The 16,850-nt window shown below is 37.4% G+C and overlaps 1 protein-coding gene across 1 annotated transcript; it reads left to right on the top strand.

Moving 5' to 3' along the window:
• The first annotated feature begins 3,081 nt into the window (after window positions 1–3,081).
• On the top strand, window positions 3,082–10,250 carry gpr39 (G protein-coupled receptor 39). Its single transcript, NM_001292425.1, is given in 2 exon segments — window positions 3,082–4,280; window positions 9,580–10,250. Coding segments are annotated over 2 exon segments (1,389 nt in total). The 5' UTR covers window positions 3,082–3,454; the 3' UTR covers window positions 10,143–10,250.
• Window positions 10,251–16,850: the final 6,600 nt, after the last annotated feature.

Here is a 16,850-nt window from a genome sequence, read left to right as displayed (position 1 = left end):
TGAAAGGCGCTATACAAATGTAATCTTGTTGTTGTTGTCAGTAAATCAAATGAATTCATGCTTACAGCTATTTAATTACAAAGAAAGTAAAAATGAGAACCAGTGTGTAGAAATGTATGTTTTGATATGGGTCACATACATGTCTGTGAATGCTAATATATGACAATTATTTGAAAAATAATCACTGTCCAATGAATGTGGTTTCCAACACATGGCAACACCACACATTTCAGCTGCCTATATCACAGTTTGAACAAGCTGTGCATTTAAAAAAGAGTTTCATGATTCATTTCGCCCACAAATATTCAGTCAATTCACTTTACAGTATATTCTGTGAAGCGCTTTGAGATGTCTAGAAGACGTGAAAAGTGCTATATCAAATGCAAGGATTATTTATTATTATTAATATTCTGTAATCAAAATAGAAATGGTGTAATGTAATGAAAATAAAAATTTTATTTGGGAGATTGTTGGCCAAGACATTGGGAGAAACTCCCTTCTCTTTTTGAATAGTGCCACTGGATCTTTAACACCCACCTGATCAGTGGGTTTAACATCTCATTTGGAGGACAGTACCTTCGACAATGCACTGCTGCACTGGAGTTTTAGCTTCAATAAAAAAAACTCAGTAAAAAAAAGACTGAGTGTTACATATATGTATGTTATCTAAACGGTATATTGAAATTTCCGTGTGTCTGAAATGGAAAGCACTCTCAGGAGGAACACATCCTGACAGCTTGAAAGTGAGTTGAAGAACACCACATTTGATTCAGAATCACAATCACTATATACAATTGTGATAATTATGTAAAAAAATGTACAGTACTTTATCACGTTCTTGTTTTGTATTATTATTTGTACTTCTTGAGTTAATCTTTGTAGTTTTATTTTAAATGTGTTCAAAACTTGATACTTATTTATTCTGTGAATTAATAAGCTACGAGCTTTTCTAATTGTTATAGGTGTGTACAGTGAGTCATCTCCAAGTCATTTATGAATAACACAAATTTTGAGATAGTGCCTAAGACTTTGAACTGGGAGTGCCACTGGCTGCTGAATGAACTCTTGAGTCAGTGTCTAAAATGGAATCTACCTAATACTAAACATTTCAAAAGAGATAAAAGCAAATGACTAACTCAGTACAAATGGCTGTTGTCTCATTTTTGTGCCCTGTCTTAAGTAGGTAAGTAAATAAAGCAATGAACATATTATTTGACAGGTTGTTGCCATATACACAAATAATGCTACACATGAAGAAGCCCATACAAACTTTCAATACTAAAATACCATCAAAAATGATTATAATAATCTGATGGACTTTATACCCAACATATCGATAAAGTTCAAGTGCACAGTTTATTTAGTCTGCATTTGGTAATGTTTTGGCACACGTATGCTGATCGATTTTGTTGTTCACTGAACAGCAAACAGGCATTCAATCAGGTGGCCCATCCCAAGAGTTGAGAGTGTTCTCAATAGAGAGGAAAATCGCTCGTTAAAGTCTAACTATTCTACAATGCAATTCATTTGAATGTCTTGTAATAATATGGGCAGAATTCTATTGTCATGAAATTATTGTTGAAACACTTAAATTGTTGAAACACTTAAATACAAAACATGAATTGATGTGAACTTAATAAAATTAATAATAATAATTCTTGCCTTTGGTATAACACCTTATCATGACTTTGAGACGTCTCAAAGCGCTTCACAGAATATACTGCAAAGTGACTTGACTATATTTTGTGGGCAAAACGCGGCAGCCAATTAACTTCAATTTAGGTCTAGAAAATATAAATACAAACTAAGGTGCTGAACTGGAAGTTAGAAGAATTCTTTCCAACAGGGTGGGACATATGTGGAATAAGTTCTCCATTAAAGTAATTATTTCCAGGTCAAATGACATATTTAAATGGGAACTAAATTAGTATTTATTGAGGAAGAGGTCTGAGGTGGTAGAGGTAGTAAGCAGATTTTTTTCTTTTTTTTGGCCAGCCAGGTGTCTGACACATTACCATGCATAAGAGTATCCAAACCAGAATATTCCAGCATGTATTCCAGCGACACAAGGAAATTCTGGGGTCTAGAATGGAATGTGCATTCTCTCCTTGGAGGGACCACGCTTCTGACCTCATTTCAAAGAGCATTTGTTGCAGGTTGGCAAGAGCAACTTTTTCTGATTACCATGAGAATGGTTGTTTAGGAATTCTGAGTTGGGCTGGTCATATATCCTGTAGCAAAGTAATGCCTCAAATTCATTTCCCAGGCAGGGAGAAACCTTAGGCAAGTTTTCTTACTATACACGACTCTATTTACCTAGCAGTAAGTAGGAAACCGGTTGTTTGGTGAACCACTTTCCTGGGTAAAAATTACTCCAAAAAAAATTACTTTTTTTTAAATAAAATAATTTGGTCACTCAATTCACAACTGTTTGTGGTAGACTGCTGTGTACAATTGGCTGCCATGTTTTGCCCACAAAATATAGTCAATTCATGTTATAGTATATTCTGTGAAGCGCTTTGAGATGTCTCAACAACGTGATAAGGCGCTATATCAATTGCAAGAATTATTACATGGAGTACAGATTTCAGGGATTCTTTTTCTTCCAGATTTTCTTATTTTATGCTCTAAGACTAGGTTCGTGAAATTGCAAAGCGATAGCCTGTTCTATTGTACTTCCTTAGCACTGAATTGCTGGATCTAGAGGACAATGCAATGAATAATAATGTAATTTTTTTTGAAGCTAAGGTCAAAACTTATTCGAACATGCCCTCATGGGTGGGCTATAACAATCAGAATATTTTTGTTTTGATTTAGTTAGAATGATTAATTTTAACTTCTAGTCAAATGTCTTTGAATTGTATGCATTTGCATTAATTTAATATCTTTGGATTAAGTTGTTAATCGCTGTATAGCCTTGATGGTTTAAAATATTGCATCATTACTTAGCTTTTGCCCCACCTTTTTTAAACATTCATAGTTTTAACAGGCGTAACACTGCAGCCTAACCAATTGTTGATAGAACTGGGAACCATGTGAGGGAGAACTTCTGAGAGGAAGTTGTTAATGCTTAACAGAATCAGTTGTGCTGAGGTTCACCGATAAAGGAATTATTTTGGACTCAAGAGCTTAGGCTCAAGAAAAGGTTTTGTGAAGCCAACATTTCTGGGCCAATCTTTGGACAACAAAACTCGATGTAATTCATCTCAGTATCAGGGGAAGCCAGCTGTGTACTGACTACGTTTGTATCTGAGTGCTTCTCTTTGTGTAAAAGTGACAGTATTTGTGAAGGTTAACTGTGGAAGCTCTCCAGAATTTGATGGACTACAGACAGCTACCATCTCAATCACAAGACTGAACAATGACTGAAGTTTCAACTCTTCTCTTTCTGTATTACCTACCTGAGCACTTTTAAAATTAATATTAATTGATCTGTGGTTCATTTTAAGAAATCATGACAGCCGACACCAAATGTAAGGACCATATAGATCATAAGGACGTGCTGGACTTTGAGGCGACCTACTCGGTCAAAATCGGTCTGACAATATTGTACAGCCTTATTCTTGTAGCTGGAATAATTGGAAATAGTTTAACTATAAAAGTTGTCTGTATTCTTCAAAATAAAGGGTACCTTCTGAAGAGCGTAACGGATCATATGATCAGCCTTTCCTGTTCAGATCTACTGGTTCTTATACTGGGAATGCCTGTGGAACTGTACAGTGTGATATGGGACCCATTCTCCTCATCTGGAAATATACACTGCAAAGTCTATAACTTCCTCTTTGAAGCCTGCAGCTATGCCACAATCCTGCATGTGGCTACCCTGAGCTTTGAACGTTACATTGCGATCTGCCACCCGTTCAAATACAAGTCCTTCTCTGGCTCTAGAACAGTGAAGCTTATGTGTTTCGTCTGGTTGACTTCGTTTTGTACAGCTTTGCCCCTCCTTTTTGCAATGGGGGCAGAAGATCCAATGGAGCCGTTTAAACGGTACAGCCATACTTTTCCTTCCTGCAACCGGGGGGCATCAAACAAGACCATTTGCACCAACCTCACCTCCAAATATACTGTGTTCCAGCTGAGTGTGTACAGCGCTTTCATCATGTACATCCTGATTCTGGCCTCAGTTACTTTTATGTGCAAAATGATGTCGAAGACCATGATTAGAATGTCGTCTGGAACCGTGAGTAGTAAAGCAAACCAGGGCAAGCATGAAATCCTTCCCAAACACGAGAGTGCAGAGAAGAAATCAGCAAGGAAACAAACCATTGTATTTTTAGGTAAGAGTTCCATTAATTAATGTCAGTATACTGGATGTTGTTAAGCAGTGTTCACAACTTTTAAAGCAAATCTCAATTACTATTATTATTAAAGATAACATTAACGTTTTAGAATTTTCCATGAAAATTCCCAAATTTCGAAATTCAGCATCTTCAGAATGTCGAGTGACTGAGACAAGTGACGGTTCCATTCAGATCTCACCATCTTTTCTTTGAAATAAACTCACTGAAATCTGCACTCACCAGAAGATATGATTCAGCATTCTGCAGGCAGGTGTCTGCTGCAGATGTCTGCCCACCCGGCTTCACTGGCTACCCATCCCCCAGAATATCGAGTTTAGATTCTTGTCTTCTCTTTTAAAACCCTCCATGGTCTTGCTTCTCCCTATCTCTTCGACCTACTAAAATCATACCAACCTGCCCACTCCCTCCAGCTGGAGGCCACAGCTCCATTTCCCCCGCCCTGCCTGCCCCACCATCTGTGGTCAAGCCTTCAGTCTTTCTGCCCCCACCATCTGGAACTCCATCCCGGAGTCCCTTTGCCTTACCCACTCCTTCAAGGTTGATTCCAACTCCCAGCTCGGGTGCAAACCCTTGACTTTCCAGAACCTTGGGATGTCCACCTCACGTGAAAGGTGTTATAAGTGCAATTTATTGTTGTTATTGCAATAGTTCTAGTCTTCCTTTTTCCTCTTTTTTCCTCCACATTCTCCCCAACTCATTTTATTCATTATTCTGCCATCTCCCCCAAATATACTCTATGCAAATAATGCTACTTATGGTGACGAGATCAAATTTGCCATTAGAAATGTCACTCAAACCCAGCAATCCTGCTAAAATTCATTCGTGTTGTTTTATTGTGCATTTCTCTGCCTCTTTCTTGAGTTACTATTCATTTTGCATGGAAAATGATTTCTAATTACAAAAACAACAACTTAAACCAGACATTAATGAATTGTTTTGCACAGTGCAGGTGATAATAATTTAGTTTAGTAAAAGTTAAAAGTTTAGTAATACTAATAATAATCCTTGCATTTGATATAGCGCCTTATCACTTCTTCGAGATGTCTCAAAGCGCTTCACAGAATATATTGTAAAGTGAATTAACTGTATATTTTGTGGGCGAAACCCGGCAGCCAATTGCGCACAGTAGTGTCCCACAAACAGTCGTGGATTAAGTGACCAAATTATTATTATTTATTTATTTTGAAGGGATTATTACCCCTGAAAAAGTAATCCCCCAATAAACTAACAAACAGATTGCTAATGTTTGCAAAATGACACCTCAATTCACTTAGTTGTTCAGCATTTAAAAGTTTAGATTACACAACTATTAAAATTAAAATACCCTGATTCTTATCAGGAATAGGTATGCATTTGTACTAGATCATTTCAAGTAATACATTTGAGACAGTTGATATCATAGAATCGTCTAGCACAAAACGAGGCCATTCGGCCCATCGAGTTTGTGCCAGCTCTTTGAATAGAACAATATAATGTCGATCCCAGGCAATGCGTTCCAGATTCGAACAACTCTTTGCATGAAAAAATGTCTTCTCACCTCCCCTCTGCTTCTTTTAGAGACTATTTTGAATCTGTGACCTCGAGTCACCGACACACCCACCAGTGTAAACAGTTTTTCCCTTTCTAACCTATCAAATCTCCTCATAAGTTTGAAGACCTCTATTAGGTCTCCTCGTAACCTTACACACTTGTATATAAATATATATGGAATTTGCGTTATAAATCAACATGACCAGTATGCATTAATCTTGATTGATGATATTACTCAATTGACCTCACTTCATTAATTTACTTACTAACATAAACTAATGACATCATTGCTCATCTTAAAACCATTTAATATAACAAATGTACTAAATAAATCACTTTAAAACATTTATTGAAAATTAATAATAATCTAGTAGTTGCATATAGGATCTTAAATTATAATGTAAGATTTTGAAATGTTACTGAACCATTTGATTAATAACACAAGCATAGAACATATGTTTATCTGTCTTATATATATTGGTTACATGAATAACAAGTCCGAATAGAAGATTAATTTTCATATCACAAATTGAGTTATTTTATTTTGTTTATAAGCAAGTGAATCAATTATTTCCCCATTTCAATTCGGCATTTGCATGTAATGCATGAATGCTTTGTTGTAGTAAATACACATTTTATGCAGTTGTCTCTCAGAAGACAGATCTATTATAACCATTCAACATCACATCAGGCTAGTCATCTGGAGATGATAATAGGAAGCTTTCCATTTATTGTTGCACGAAGAAAGGACCCAGGTAATGTGTTATTTACTCAGGAGGGGCCTCCAAATGTTAAGTTGATATCTTGTATGTTGATTTGAATACATAAAAATTAACTTCCATATTTTATTTCCATTTGAGATTATCATTATTTTGTTCATTGTTAGGGCTATTAATTTATGTGCATTTTAATTCCCTTAACTGTTTATTTCACTTTCATTGTTTACTCTGGATTTCATGATTATTCTTGCATATATATACACTTTATTTATAAAAGTGTACTGTTGTTTTAAAATCTGTATGCATTTTTACTTTGTCTATTTAAAATTTGCATTGCAACTAAAATATAGTGAAATTAAGTAATATATATAGTTACACATTTAAAACATAGGATTTTTATATGATTCTTACAGGTTATGCCTCTGGAAGGGAAACACAAAAATATTCCTTATGTGACCCACAGATATTTCTCAAATCAGGCCCTCGACAGTCAAAAAATTGGACCATTCTGATTTACTGATCAACAAACCACAATTTCTTGACAACCGTTTGCCTAACTTTAAAATCACAACCTTCTCAAATTCTAAATAATTTTATTACTAATTTCCATATATTGATAAAAAAAACATTCTAAGGTCATGAGTTGTGATTGTTAGAGGAATATAATGCAAAGTTAGAACAGTACACCATGCTATGCTATGAAATGGGTAGTTACAGTACTTTACAATATATCTCAACAGCTGTATTTTTATTTTACATTTTCTAAGCTTTTGTGGCCTTTCGGTAACAGCTTCTGGCAATCCTGTTATACCAAGATGACAGAGCATGAGATTGGAACGACAAGGCTAAGTAGGGAGAGAGCCACCAGTACAAGAAATGTATATGTAAAATAGGACAGAATGATTTGCCAGTTTGCTCATTTCAAAGAATGCATGTTCTAACTTTGTATTTGCTGCTATTAAGAAACGGCCTGATGCTTTTGATTTAGATACAAAGGACAAATTTGTATACCTTTTACATCGGGAGGATGTCCCAAGATGAATATTTTGATGATGAACATGCTCAGAAGAACAGTGATCATCATTGTAACAAACTTTGGCATATCATTAACATATGAGCAAAAGCTCAACATAGTAACTTGCTAATATTTTGGGGGGCTGAATATTTTTAAAAACATCTTAAGGTTGCATAGATGCATCAATCCTTGTTAGTTGCTGTTTGAATACAAGTCTTTAACTGACATGACACGTATGAAAATTATTAAATTTTCTCAAATTTACAATCTCCGTAAATTTATGTAAATTTGAAACAATGTAAGAATTTTCAGAGCCACATCAATTGAAACTTGTATTCAAACAATAACTAGCAAATACATTTTAATTACAAAACACTCCAAAATAAACAATGACATATTTCTGTATTCCTTTAACAGTAAAATAAATACAGAACATTTGCTTTGAGTTTTAGAGGATTTTTTTAAACTAAATGATTAACATTGCAATGTTGCTGTAATTTATTGGATGTACAACGTGAATAATTGGGTTGTGGCCCCTGGAGAGCACATGCAATTTATCTAATCCTGAAGGAGCAGATAATTAATTAATCCCATTACACATCCTGTCAAATACTAATCAGTCTCAGTTTTTTTTTCATTGAAATCTTTGTATCTTTCAAGATTAGAATAGTCAGAAATCTAGATAGTGTAGTGTGTTTTTCCACAAGTCCCAGGCCTGGAGTGACAATGATGTAGCTAAAAAGAATCATTTAGCTCTGTGGGAGACAGCAGCATATTGCATGAGAAAGGAAAGGCAGCGGGAAATGATTTTCATTTCAGGAATAAAAGATTACATCTTTTTGAATTAAAGAGTTCTTTATAAGGTATACTTGTCCTTTAATGGTTTCACAGCGACTCTCACTGAATCTCAATAAAATACAACTCCCTTCAATGTAATATAATCTTGATAAAAAAAACATTAATGGGTTTATCACAAAACTTTGGTAGACCGTCTTAACAATTTATCTGAGATATTATTTATAAAGCCCCATATACAATAGTTAGGATCATCTCTAAATTGTTAAATTCAATGGATAAACAATGTGTTTTACTTACACAGAGCAGCAACAAAAAAAGAACATTTCAGTTTTAGTTTCCAAAGGCTGGGATTACAGCAATGTTTGTATGATTTTAATAGCAGAGTTAGTGACACAAATACTATATTGCTACAGCAGTTATACAGAATGCAGGATACATAAGAGGAATTGCAACTAAAGTTAATGACTTGAACAAATATACAGTTACCAGCAGACAAAAATTCAGCAGCAATTGGCATAATGTTGGGTAAAATTAGAGAGAGGGAGCTATATTCAACATTTGATATATGCAGCCGAAACAAAAAAATATTAAAAAATTGAAATGGAAATTACATGAACACATTGTATGGTTTCTTTTTGAACTCAGGCGTGTGAAAATAAGAATAACATTGTTTTAGTTCTGAATAGTATGCCATGTAAAATTAACATTCTAAATTTGATGAACAAAAGCCATAAGTGTATCGAGGCAAATAATACAATACAAAATACAAAAAATAAGAATATATCTCAGACTTTACTATCACAAGCTCTTTGTTGAATTGCCTCATATTTTCTTCCTAAAGGTAACTGGCACTTAGTTAAAATTACTGTTCTACATCTAGAATTATTGCACTTGAATGAATTGTAAATGTTGAAATTGAAATTCCCATCAATCTTTATACAAAAGTTTGATGTAGCTAGAACTCATTCACACCACTCACTTTATGTGATAATTTTGTTCTCTCAGAACACAGCAATGCATAGAAACAAGAGTGAAGTATGTAATTAACTTGTACCAGCAACACACAAAAAAAAGCATTCTCACTACTTTATTCTAAAGCAGCTATTTAACTTAGTCCATTGCTCAGGTCTCTTAATAGTTTTAGTGACTATAGACCTGTACAAAGATAAAAGATTTGCAAAACATACAGTAATTGTTTTCTGCTTTTATACAGTGCTGATTGTGATAACCTTGGCTGTTTGCTGGATGCCGCTCCAAATCCGCCGTATAATGGCAGCATCAAAACCAAAGGACAAGTGGACAAAGTCATATTTCAGAGCTTACATAATCCTCATGCCCATCTCAGATACATTCTTTTATCTTAGCTCAGTCATCAATCCATTGCTGTACAATCTGTCCTCTAAGCAGTTCAGGTCAGTTTTCATGCAGGTATTGCGCTGTAAGGTGTCTCTAGAGCATGTCAACATGAGGACCCTGAGGAAGCATACTGATAGCTCTCAGAGCAGTACTGCTCGCTCTACACGCCAACTGCTTCACGCTTCACGTAAATACACCCGGCCACCCAAGAGGCTCACAAGTCTCACCAAAAGAGACACAGATTCCGATCAATGTCAGAAGGTCAGTCCAACTGAACCAGACTCTGAGCTGACACAATTAAATCCAGTATCCATGAACTGCTCATGGAAAATTGACTCAGACCTGACATTACAACACATCGCCATTGAACCAAATCGACTGCAACCGAACGCAAATGGACTTAGTGAAACCGCGATATGAAACTTTGGTTAAAAAAAATTATCCAACAAAAACATAGAGAATGTTTTTAAAGTGTTATCAGTGATATAACATTGATATAAAGGTTTTAATAAAACAATGGTGCACTCTGTTAGAAAATGGTATGTTGATGTTCTTGGGTGATGGCAGCAAGAAATTAATACTGTTGCAAGCTAGAAGGTGGAGTGGAAGCAGCAACGCAAGGTAAGAATTTCAACACTCACAACATGAGCAATAATTTTTGTCAAAGTTTGATTCCTGGAGTCCTGTAGCTCAGTGGTTAGAGCACTCGCTTTGCAAGCAAGAGACCTGAGTTCAATTCCAGGCAGGGCGAAACCTTGGGCAAGTTTCCTTACTCCACACAGAGCCTAATAATAATCCCTCCAAAACCAAAAACAATAATAAAATTGGTCATTTTCAATCTACGATTGTTTGTGGGACATTGCTGTGCGCAATTGGCTGCCGCGTTCACCCACAAATATACAGTCAACTCACTTTACAGTGTGTTCTGTGAAACGCTTTGGGACGTCCTCCCAACGTGAAAAGCGCTATATCAAATGCAAGGATTATTATTATTATTATTATTATTCTTTTTCGGTGAGATTATATTAAAAGTGTTACTTTTAATTCAGTGACTTTGAAATACAGACCAATGCATGGATAAGATAACAATAAAAAAGGTGTATTACATTTAAGAAGAAATTATGTATCCAGATGAATCCCAGATTACAACTGCAGTATTTGTGAATCTTTAAAAATAATCGTTGAGCAATGTCCATTGAGTAGGTAAAATCCAATTCTTTATGAGCCAAAGTTCATAGAGCCAAAGGTTATTTTAAGATTATGTGGCAGTGCCCTAGACTGGGCTCCATCCTGAGCTTCAGTATCTTCATTGTCCAGAGTACCTGAGCTGAGGCCTGCCTCAAGTTGTGTTACTGAACATTTCTGCTCAATTATGTGGTGCTTCAGCATTGTGGCAGATGCCATGGTTCGTGGGTTAAATCATGATAAAGAAATTTCACCTCTAGACTTAAATTCTTGATTGCAGCTTAAATTTGAAGATGTTTTTCTGAAGTTCTTTTAAGAACTCTGTTTCTTTCTACTTGAATGGACTCAAAACAATAATTAACTATTGTAAATTGCCCTATAATAAAGACATCTATAGAATATTTTCTTATATTTAATACAATTAAGAAGCTATAATGGTTCTACATTCAAAACACAAATATTAATAAATAGTATAGTCAAACAAGTAGGAGACTGTTTCTTCAGTTAATCACAAGATTGATTTGGATGAAGAGGGCGTTTTGGCCCATCCATTCATATCCAGTGCAATCACCCTACGTCCCCCATTACAGCATCAAGCTGCTTTTTAGGTGAGTCCACTGTCCTGGCCTCTACCACCTCCTGACAACCTGTTCCAGTTGTTGATTACTGTCTGAGCGAAGAGGGTTGTGGGTTCAAGTCTCACATCAGGACCTGGAATCACATAGTTAATCTAAGCTGACACCAATGCAATCCTAGGGGTGTATTGCATTGTCGGAGAAACCATCCTTTGGATGATACATTAAACCGAGATCCCATCTGCCTCTCCCAATGGACGTTAAGATCTCATTGCACTAATCAAAAAGAAAAGGAAGTTTCTCCCAGTGTCCTGGCCAACAAATTCTCCAAATAAAATGGTCATTCACTCCATGGTAATTTGTAGGACATTGCTGTTCACAATTGGCTGCCGCATTTGTCCACAGAATACATAGTCAATCCACTGTACAGTATATCCTGTGAAATGTTTTGAGACATCTTGATGATGACAGTGCTATATCAAATGCAAAGATTATTATTATCTTACTGATATTGTTCCTGAAATTGCCCTTTACAACTCTAAATCTATGCTCTATTGTTCAACCATCTTGTTGCCTATTAAAAATTATCACTTCTTTTTCTTTCTATCTAGCTTTACCTGCAGAAATAACATCACAAACTCAACTATTTGTGGCAACAATCTTTTAGTTATAAGACAATTACCAACTACATGTTAAGTCAATTCTTACAGAAAAACATTCTTGAGATGGCACTTGGCTGATCACTGCAATTCAAATGCAATATGTATTACTGAAATGTAAACATGGTAACTACATTAGCTTTCGCCTTCAAATGTTGTCTATTTCAAAATACTTATCTGATCAAGTGAACTGGATGTTCTGATTCTCTCTGCAACTGTCCCTGGTTAAAAATGCTTTCATGATGTTTGTCATCTCTTTTGTAAGGGATGTGTAATGATTATATTATTCAGTGTTTACCATCTCTCAGAGAGATCTATAAAAGCTAACAATCCTGGAATTCAGGGTATGAACAACTTATTGTTCAGAATTTTTCACACAATCTGACTTGTCCTCCCCCTCGCAGGTATACTGCGATCATCACAGTGCCCATCAAACAGTAAGATAATAATAATAATAATATAACTTCAAAATTCAACAAAATCTTAAGCAAAACAGAGGGTAACACCATGCAGAGACCAGCTGATTGCAGGAGTTCCCTTTCATGTACTTACAAGTTGAACATTCTCAAACTTGGCAGCAAGGCAAACAGAGTCTGTACTATTCTTCCAGTAAATCAGGTACCGCATAATCCTTAAGTTTATTATCTAACAATGCTAAGAATTTGAATTGCAAAATCACTAAATGTTTGATTCATGCTACAACAAATACTAGTTAATCCTGGAACCCAAAGTTACTGAACACCCCAATCACTCAGCAAAGCTGGATACTGTGCAAACGTAGTACTGACCACTCCCCATTGGTGGAATTTGTAATTTTCATTTAGTGCCAGGTCTGATCTGAAATGAAGTAATCAACCCACCTTTGAATCTCCTCTTGTCCACAATTATTACTCTAACCTAAATCAATAAGGAATTACCAGGCCCAAGTGGACCAGTCATGAGTTAAAAAAAACTAACTCCAGCCAACAATTATATACTCAATTAATACAATTCTAAACAAAATGCTACATTTAGCAAATGATGCATAATATCTCCCAGAGTGGTTTAACTATCTGCCCGCTGCTGCTAAGGGATCTTTTTTGCTATGGCTTTATAACGGAAAGTCTCATAAAAACACAGTAAAAAGATTGTTAATTTTAATGATCAGAATAAGATCAGCCAAGGGTGGTTCATTTCATCCAAAGGCCACAGAAGAGTTATCTCATGTGATACTTTCTGCCTGCGAAGAAGTGCCAGAAAAAGATGTCAAAGTTTGGCCTGGTCACTGTAATTATATGATCAGGTCAAACTTTAATGTTCGATCTCCTGATAGGTGAGAAAAACAGCCTTTGGAACTAGTTTTCAGACAATTGTTCCAGATCCAGAATGAAGCTCATTCAGCAGAAGCACAGGCGAACATATTTTTCTTTTTGCACATAAGTAACAAACTAAAGTGGTGCACATGGACAGAAAAAAGTACAAAATTTAAATTAGTGCTTCTAAACAGAGAACAACACATATTGATAAAGTTAAAGGAAAAACAGAGTTTTATTGCTGATAAGATTATGCATATTGGCAGAGGGAACATGAATTGTGTGTATAATGAAGTGGTATCATTTTTAAAGACAATGGAAATTATAATATTCCTTGGTAAAGCAACATTCAACAACAAATTACATTTGTACAGCGCCTTTCACATCAGAAGGACATTTCAAGGCACTGGACAGTCAGGGATCCATACCTGAACTGGTGGTTGGGACCAGGACGGGTAGAGGGCAGGGAGGGTAGAGGTAGAAGGGTGACCGAAGGCACAGTTGAAGAGGAGGGTCTTGAGATGGGTCTTGAAGGAGGGAAGAGAGGGGTCAGGTGGAGGGACTGTGGGATGGAGTTTCAGAGGGTAGCGGCAGAGAGGCTGAAAACCCGCCCGCCAATGGTGGAGCGGGCAACGCGGGGGATATGAAGCAGGCCGGAGCCCGTTGAGTGGGGGGAGTGGACAGGTTGGTCAGGGGTAAGGAGGTCACAGACGTAGGGAGGAGCGAGGCCATGGAGGGCTTTGAAGGTGAGGACCAGGATCTTGAACTGTGTCCTCTGTGTGGTGGGAAGCCACTGGAGCCGGGCAAGGATGGGAGTGATAGGGTCGCTCAGCCTGTGCAGGAGAGGACACGGGCTGCAGAGTTCTGACTGATGGAAAGAGTGGAAAGAGGAGTTGGGGAGGCCAACGAGCAGGGAGTTTGCATATTCGAACCTGGATGTGATGAATGTATGGATGAGGGTCTCGGTGAGAGACAGTGGTGAAGCTGGGCAATGTTGCAGAGGTGGGGAAAGGCGGAGCGGGTCATGGCACAGATGTGGGAGATGAAGGATAATTGAGGGTTGAACAGAAGGCCGAGGTTCCATATTGGCTCCATGAGTTGTAGAGTGAATCCATGAAGGGTGATGTTGTCAGCACCAGAGTTATGGAGGCGCTGACGGGAGTCAATCAGGATGGCCTCAGTCTTGCTGGAGAAAGTTTGCACTCATCCAGGCTTGATGTCCATCAGGCAGTCTGTGAGGACAGCACCGGTCCTGGAGTCGAGGATGGAGACGGAGAGGTAGAGTTAGTTGTCATCTGTCTACATGTGGAAGTTGACCCCATGTCTACGGATGATGTCATCCAGAGGGAGCTTGCAAAGGTTGAAAAGGAGGTGACCAAGGACAGAGCCCTGGGGGACGCCACACGTGATGCTGTGGGGGCTAGAGGAGACAAAGTGGAGATGGAGGGAGAGGTAGTATTTGAACCAGGTAAGGGCAGGTCCATGAAGGTTGAGCTGAGAGGAGAGGCGGTAGAGGAGGATAGAATGGTCGACAGTGTCAAAGGCAGCAGAGAGGTCGAGGAGGTCAAGAAGGCAGAGAGAGCCCTGGTCGCAGATGTCGTTAGTGACTTTGACCAAGGCAGCACAGAAACCCGATTGGAGGGGTTCATAGAGGGAATGGCGGAAGAGGAAAGGGTGGAGGTGGGATGCGACGACTCATTCCAGGGCCTTGAAGAGGAAAGGGAGGTTGGAGATGGGGCGATAGCTGGAGAGTAGTGATGGGTCCAGGGAAGGTTTTTTGAGGATGGGGATGATGACAGCTGTTTTAAGAGGGGTGGGATTCGTGCCAGTGGATAAGGAGAGATTGATGATGTCAGTTAAATGAGGGGCCAGGAGGTGGAGCTCCTCCATTCATTTTGAGAGGATATCCCAAAGTGCTTCACAAGATTTACTGTGTATTTGTAGGTGAAATGGAATGTGTGTGCAGTTATTGATTATTTGCTGTAGATGTCAACTCAATAAGGGGTTGTTAACAAGGTAAATCAAGGGTGCATCTCCATGGCATTTGAATATAGCTGAAAACTATTAATCTAATTTTATGTAAATCATTGATGAAGCCACATTTAATTATTGTGTGCAATTGTGCCAACTCAGCCTCCAAAACAATAGCGAGCTTTAGAGAGGGTTCAGTGAAGAGCAGCAAGGGTAATTTGGGGACGTTGGGCTCCAGACTATGATCAGAGTTAATAATAATAATAAATCTTGCGCCTATCACATCATTGAGGCGTCTCAAAGCGCTTCACAATATATACTGTAAAGTGAATTTACTGTACACGTTGTGGGCAAAACGCAGCAGCTAATTGTGCACAGCAGTGTCCCACAAAAATTCATGGATTGAGTTACCAAATTTTTGTAAACATTTTTTTGAAGGCATTAATACCCCTGGAAAGCAATCTGTCAATCGACTGACAACTGGGTCCTAATTACTGCTAGGTAAACAGGCGTGTGGAGTATGGAAACTTACCTAAGGTTTTGCCCACCCAGGAATTGAACCCAGGTCCTCTCGCTTATGAGGCGAGTGCTGTAACCAATCTAAGGCTCCAGATTTTCACAAAAGGAAATTTGTTTTCTTTAGAGAATACTGAACAATGATTGCGAGGTGACAAGTTTCAAGTATTTAAAATACTGAAAGTTGAATAATGTAAAATAATATTTGGGATATGTAGAATAAGGGCCGAAATAAAGCAATTAAAATTTTGCTAAGTCCTTTAAAAGTAGGAAGCTAGCTGAATATTGAATAGGAATGGGAGTAAGAGGGAGAAAGAGACATAAAAGAATAAATGCTCTTTGGAAAATAATGATTCCTGAATTACAGAGACCATGCAAATGTCATGTCAAAGAGGGCACCCGATCAAAGATGGATATATAAAATTAAGAAGGTACAAACCCACATTAATGGTGGAAATCTGAAGAGCATTACACAGATTTGTTAGGCAGACTGTAACCTTTCAATTGAGCATCCTTCAACATTACTGTGTGCCGGGTGAGGGAAAACAGTTGGCTTACTTTAATCTTTTGTTATTTCATAGATGTTTCTTCTTCATTTGCTGATCTTAGAGCAAGTTTCTTTTCTATTCACCTATCATTCCTATCCAGTAGCCTTCAGATTTAACAAAATGCAATACATTTTACTCCTCTTCAGATACAAAGAAGCAGAAGCAATAAAACAAGCCTGGAAGGAATTGGATGTGTTGTTTTATTTGTTAATTCTTTTTTGTTAATAAACTGTCCAGCACCTTGGGACATCCTCCCGACGTGAAAGGCGCTCTATAAATGCAATCTTGTTGTTGTTGTTGTTTTAATTTGAAGATTACATTTATACCAGATTTAGATAGGAGACTGAAGCTTTACAGTTCCTGAATTGACCAAATCTGAAAA

Source organism: Callorhinchus milii, unplaced genomic scaffold (assembly GCF_018977255.1).
Source record: "Callorhinchus milii isolate IMCB2004 unplaced genomic scaffold, IMCB_Cmil_1.0 Scaffold6, whole genome shotgun sequence".
NCBI lineage: Eukaryota > Metazoa > Chordata > Chondrichthyes > Chimaeriformes > Callorhinchidae > Callorhinchus > Callorhinchus milii.
Note: the sequence above shows the minus strand (reverse complement) of the source record. Positions and strands in the feature narration are given on the sequence as shown.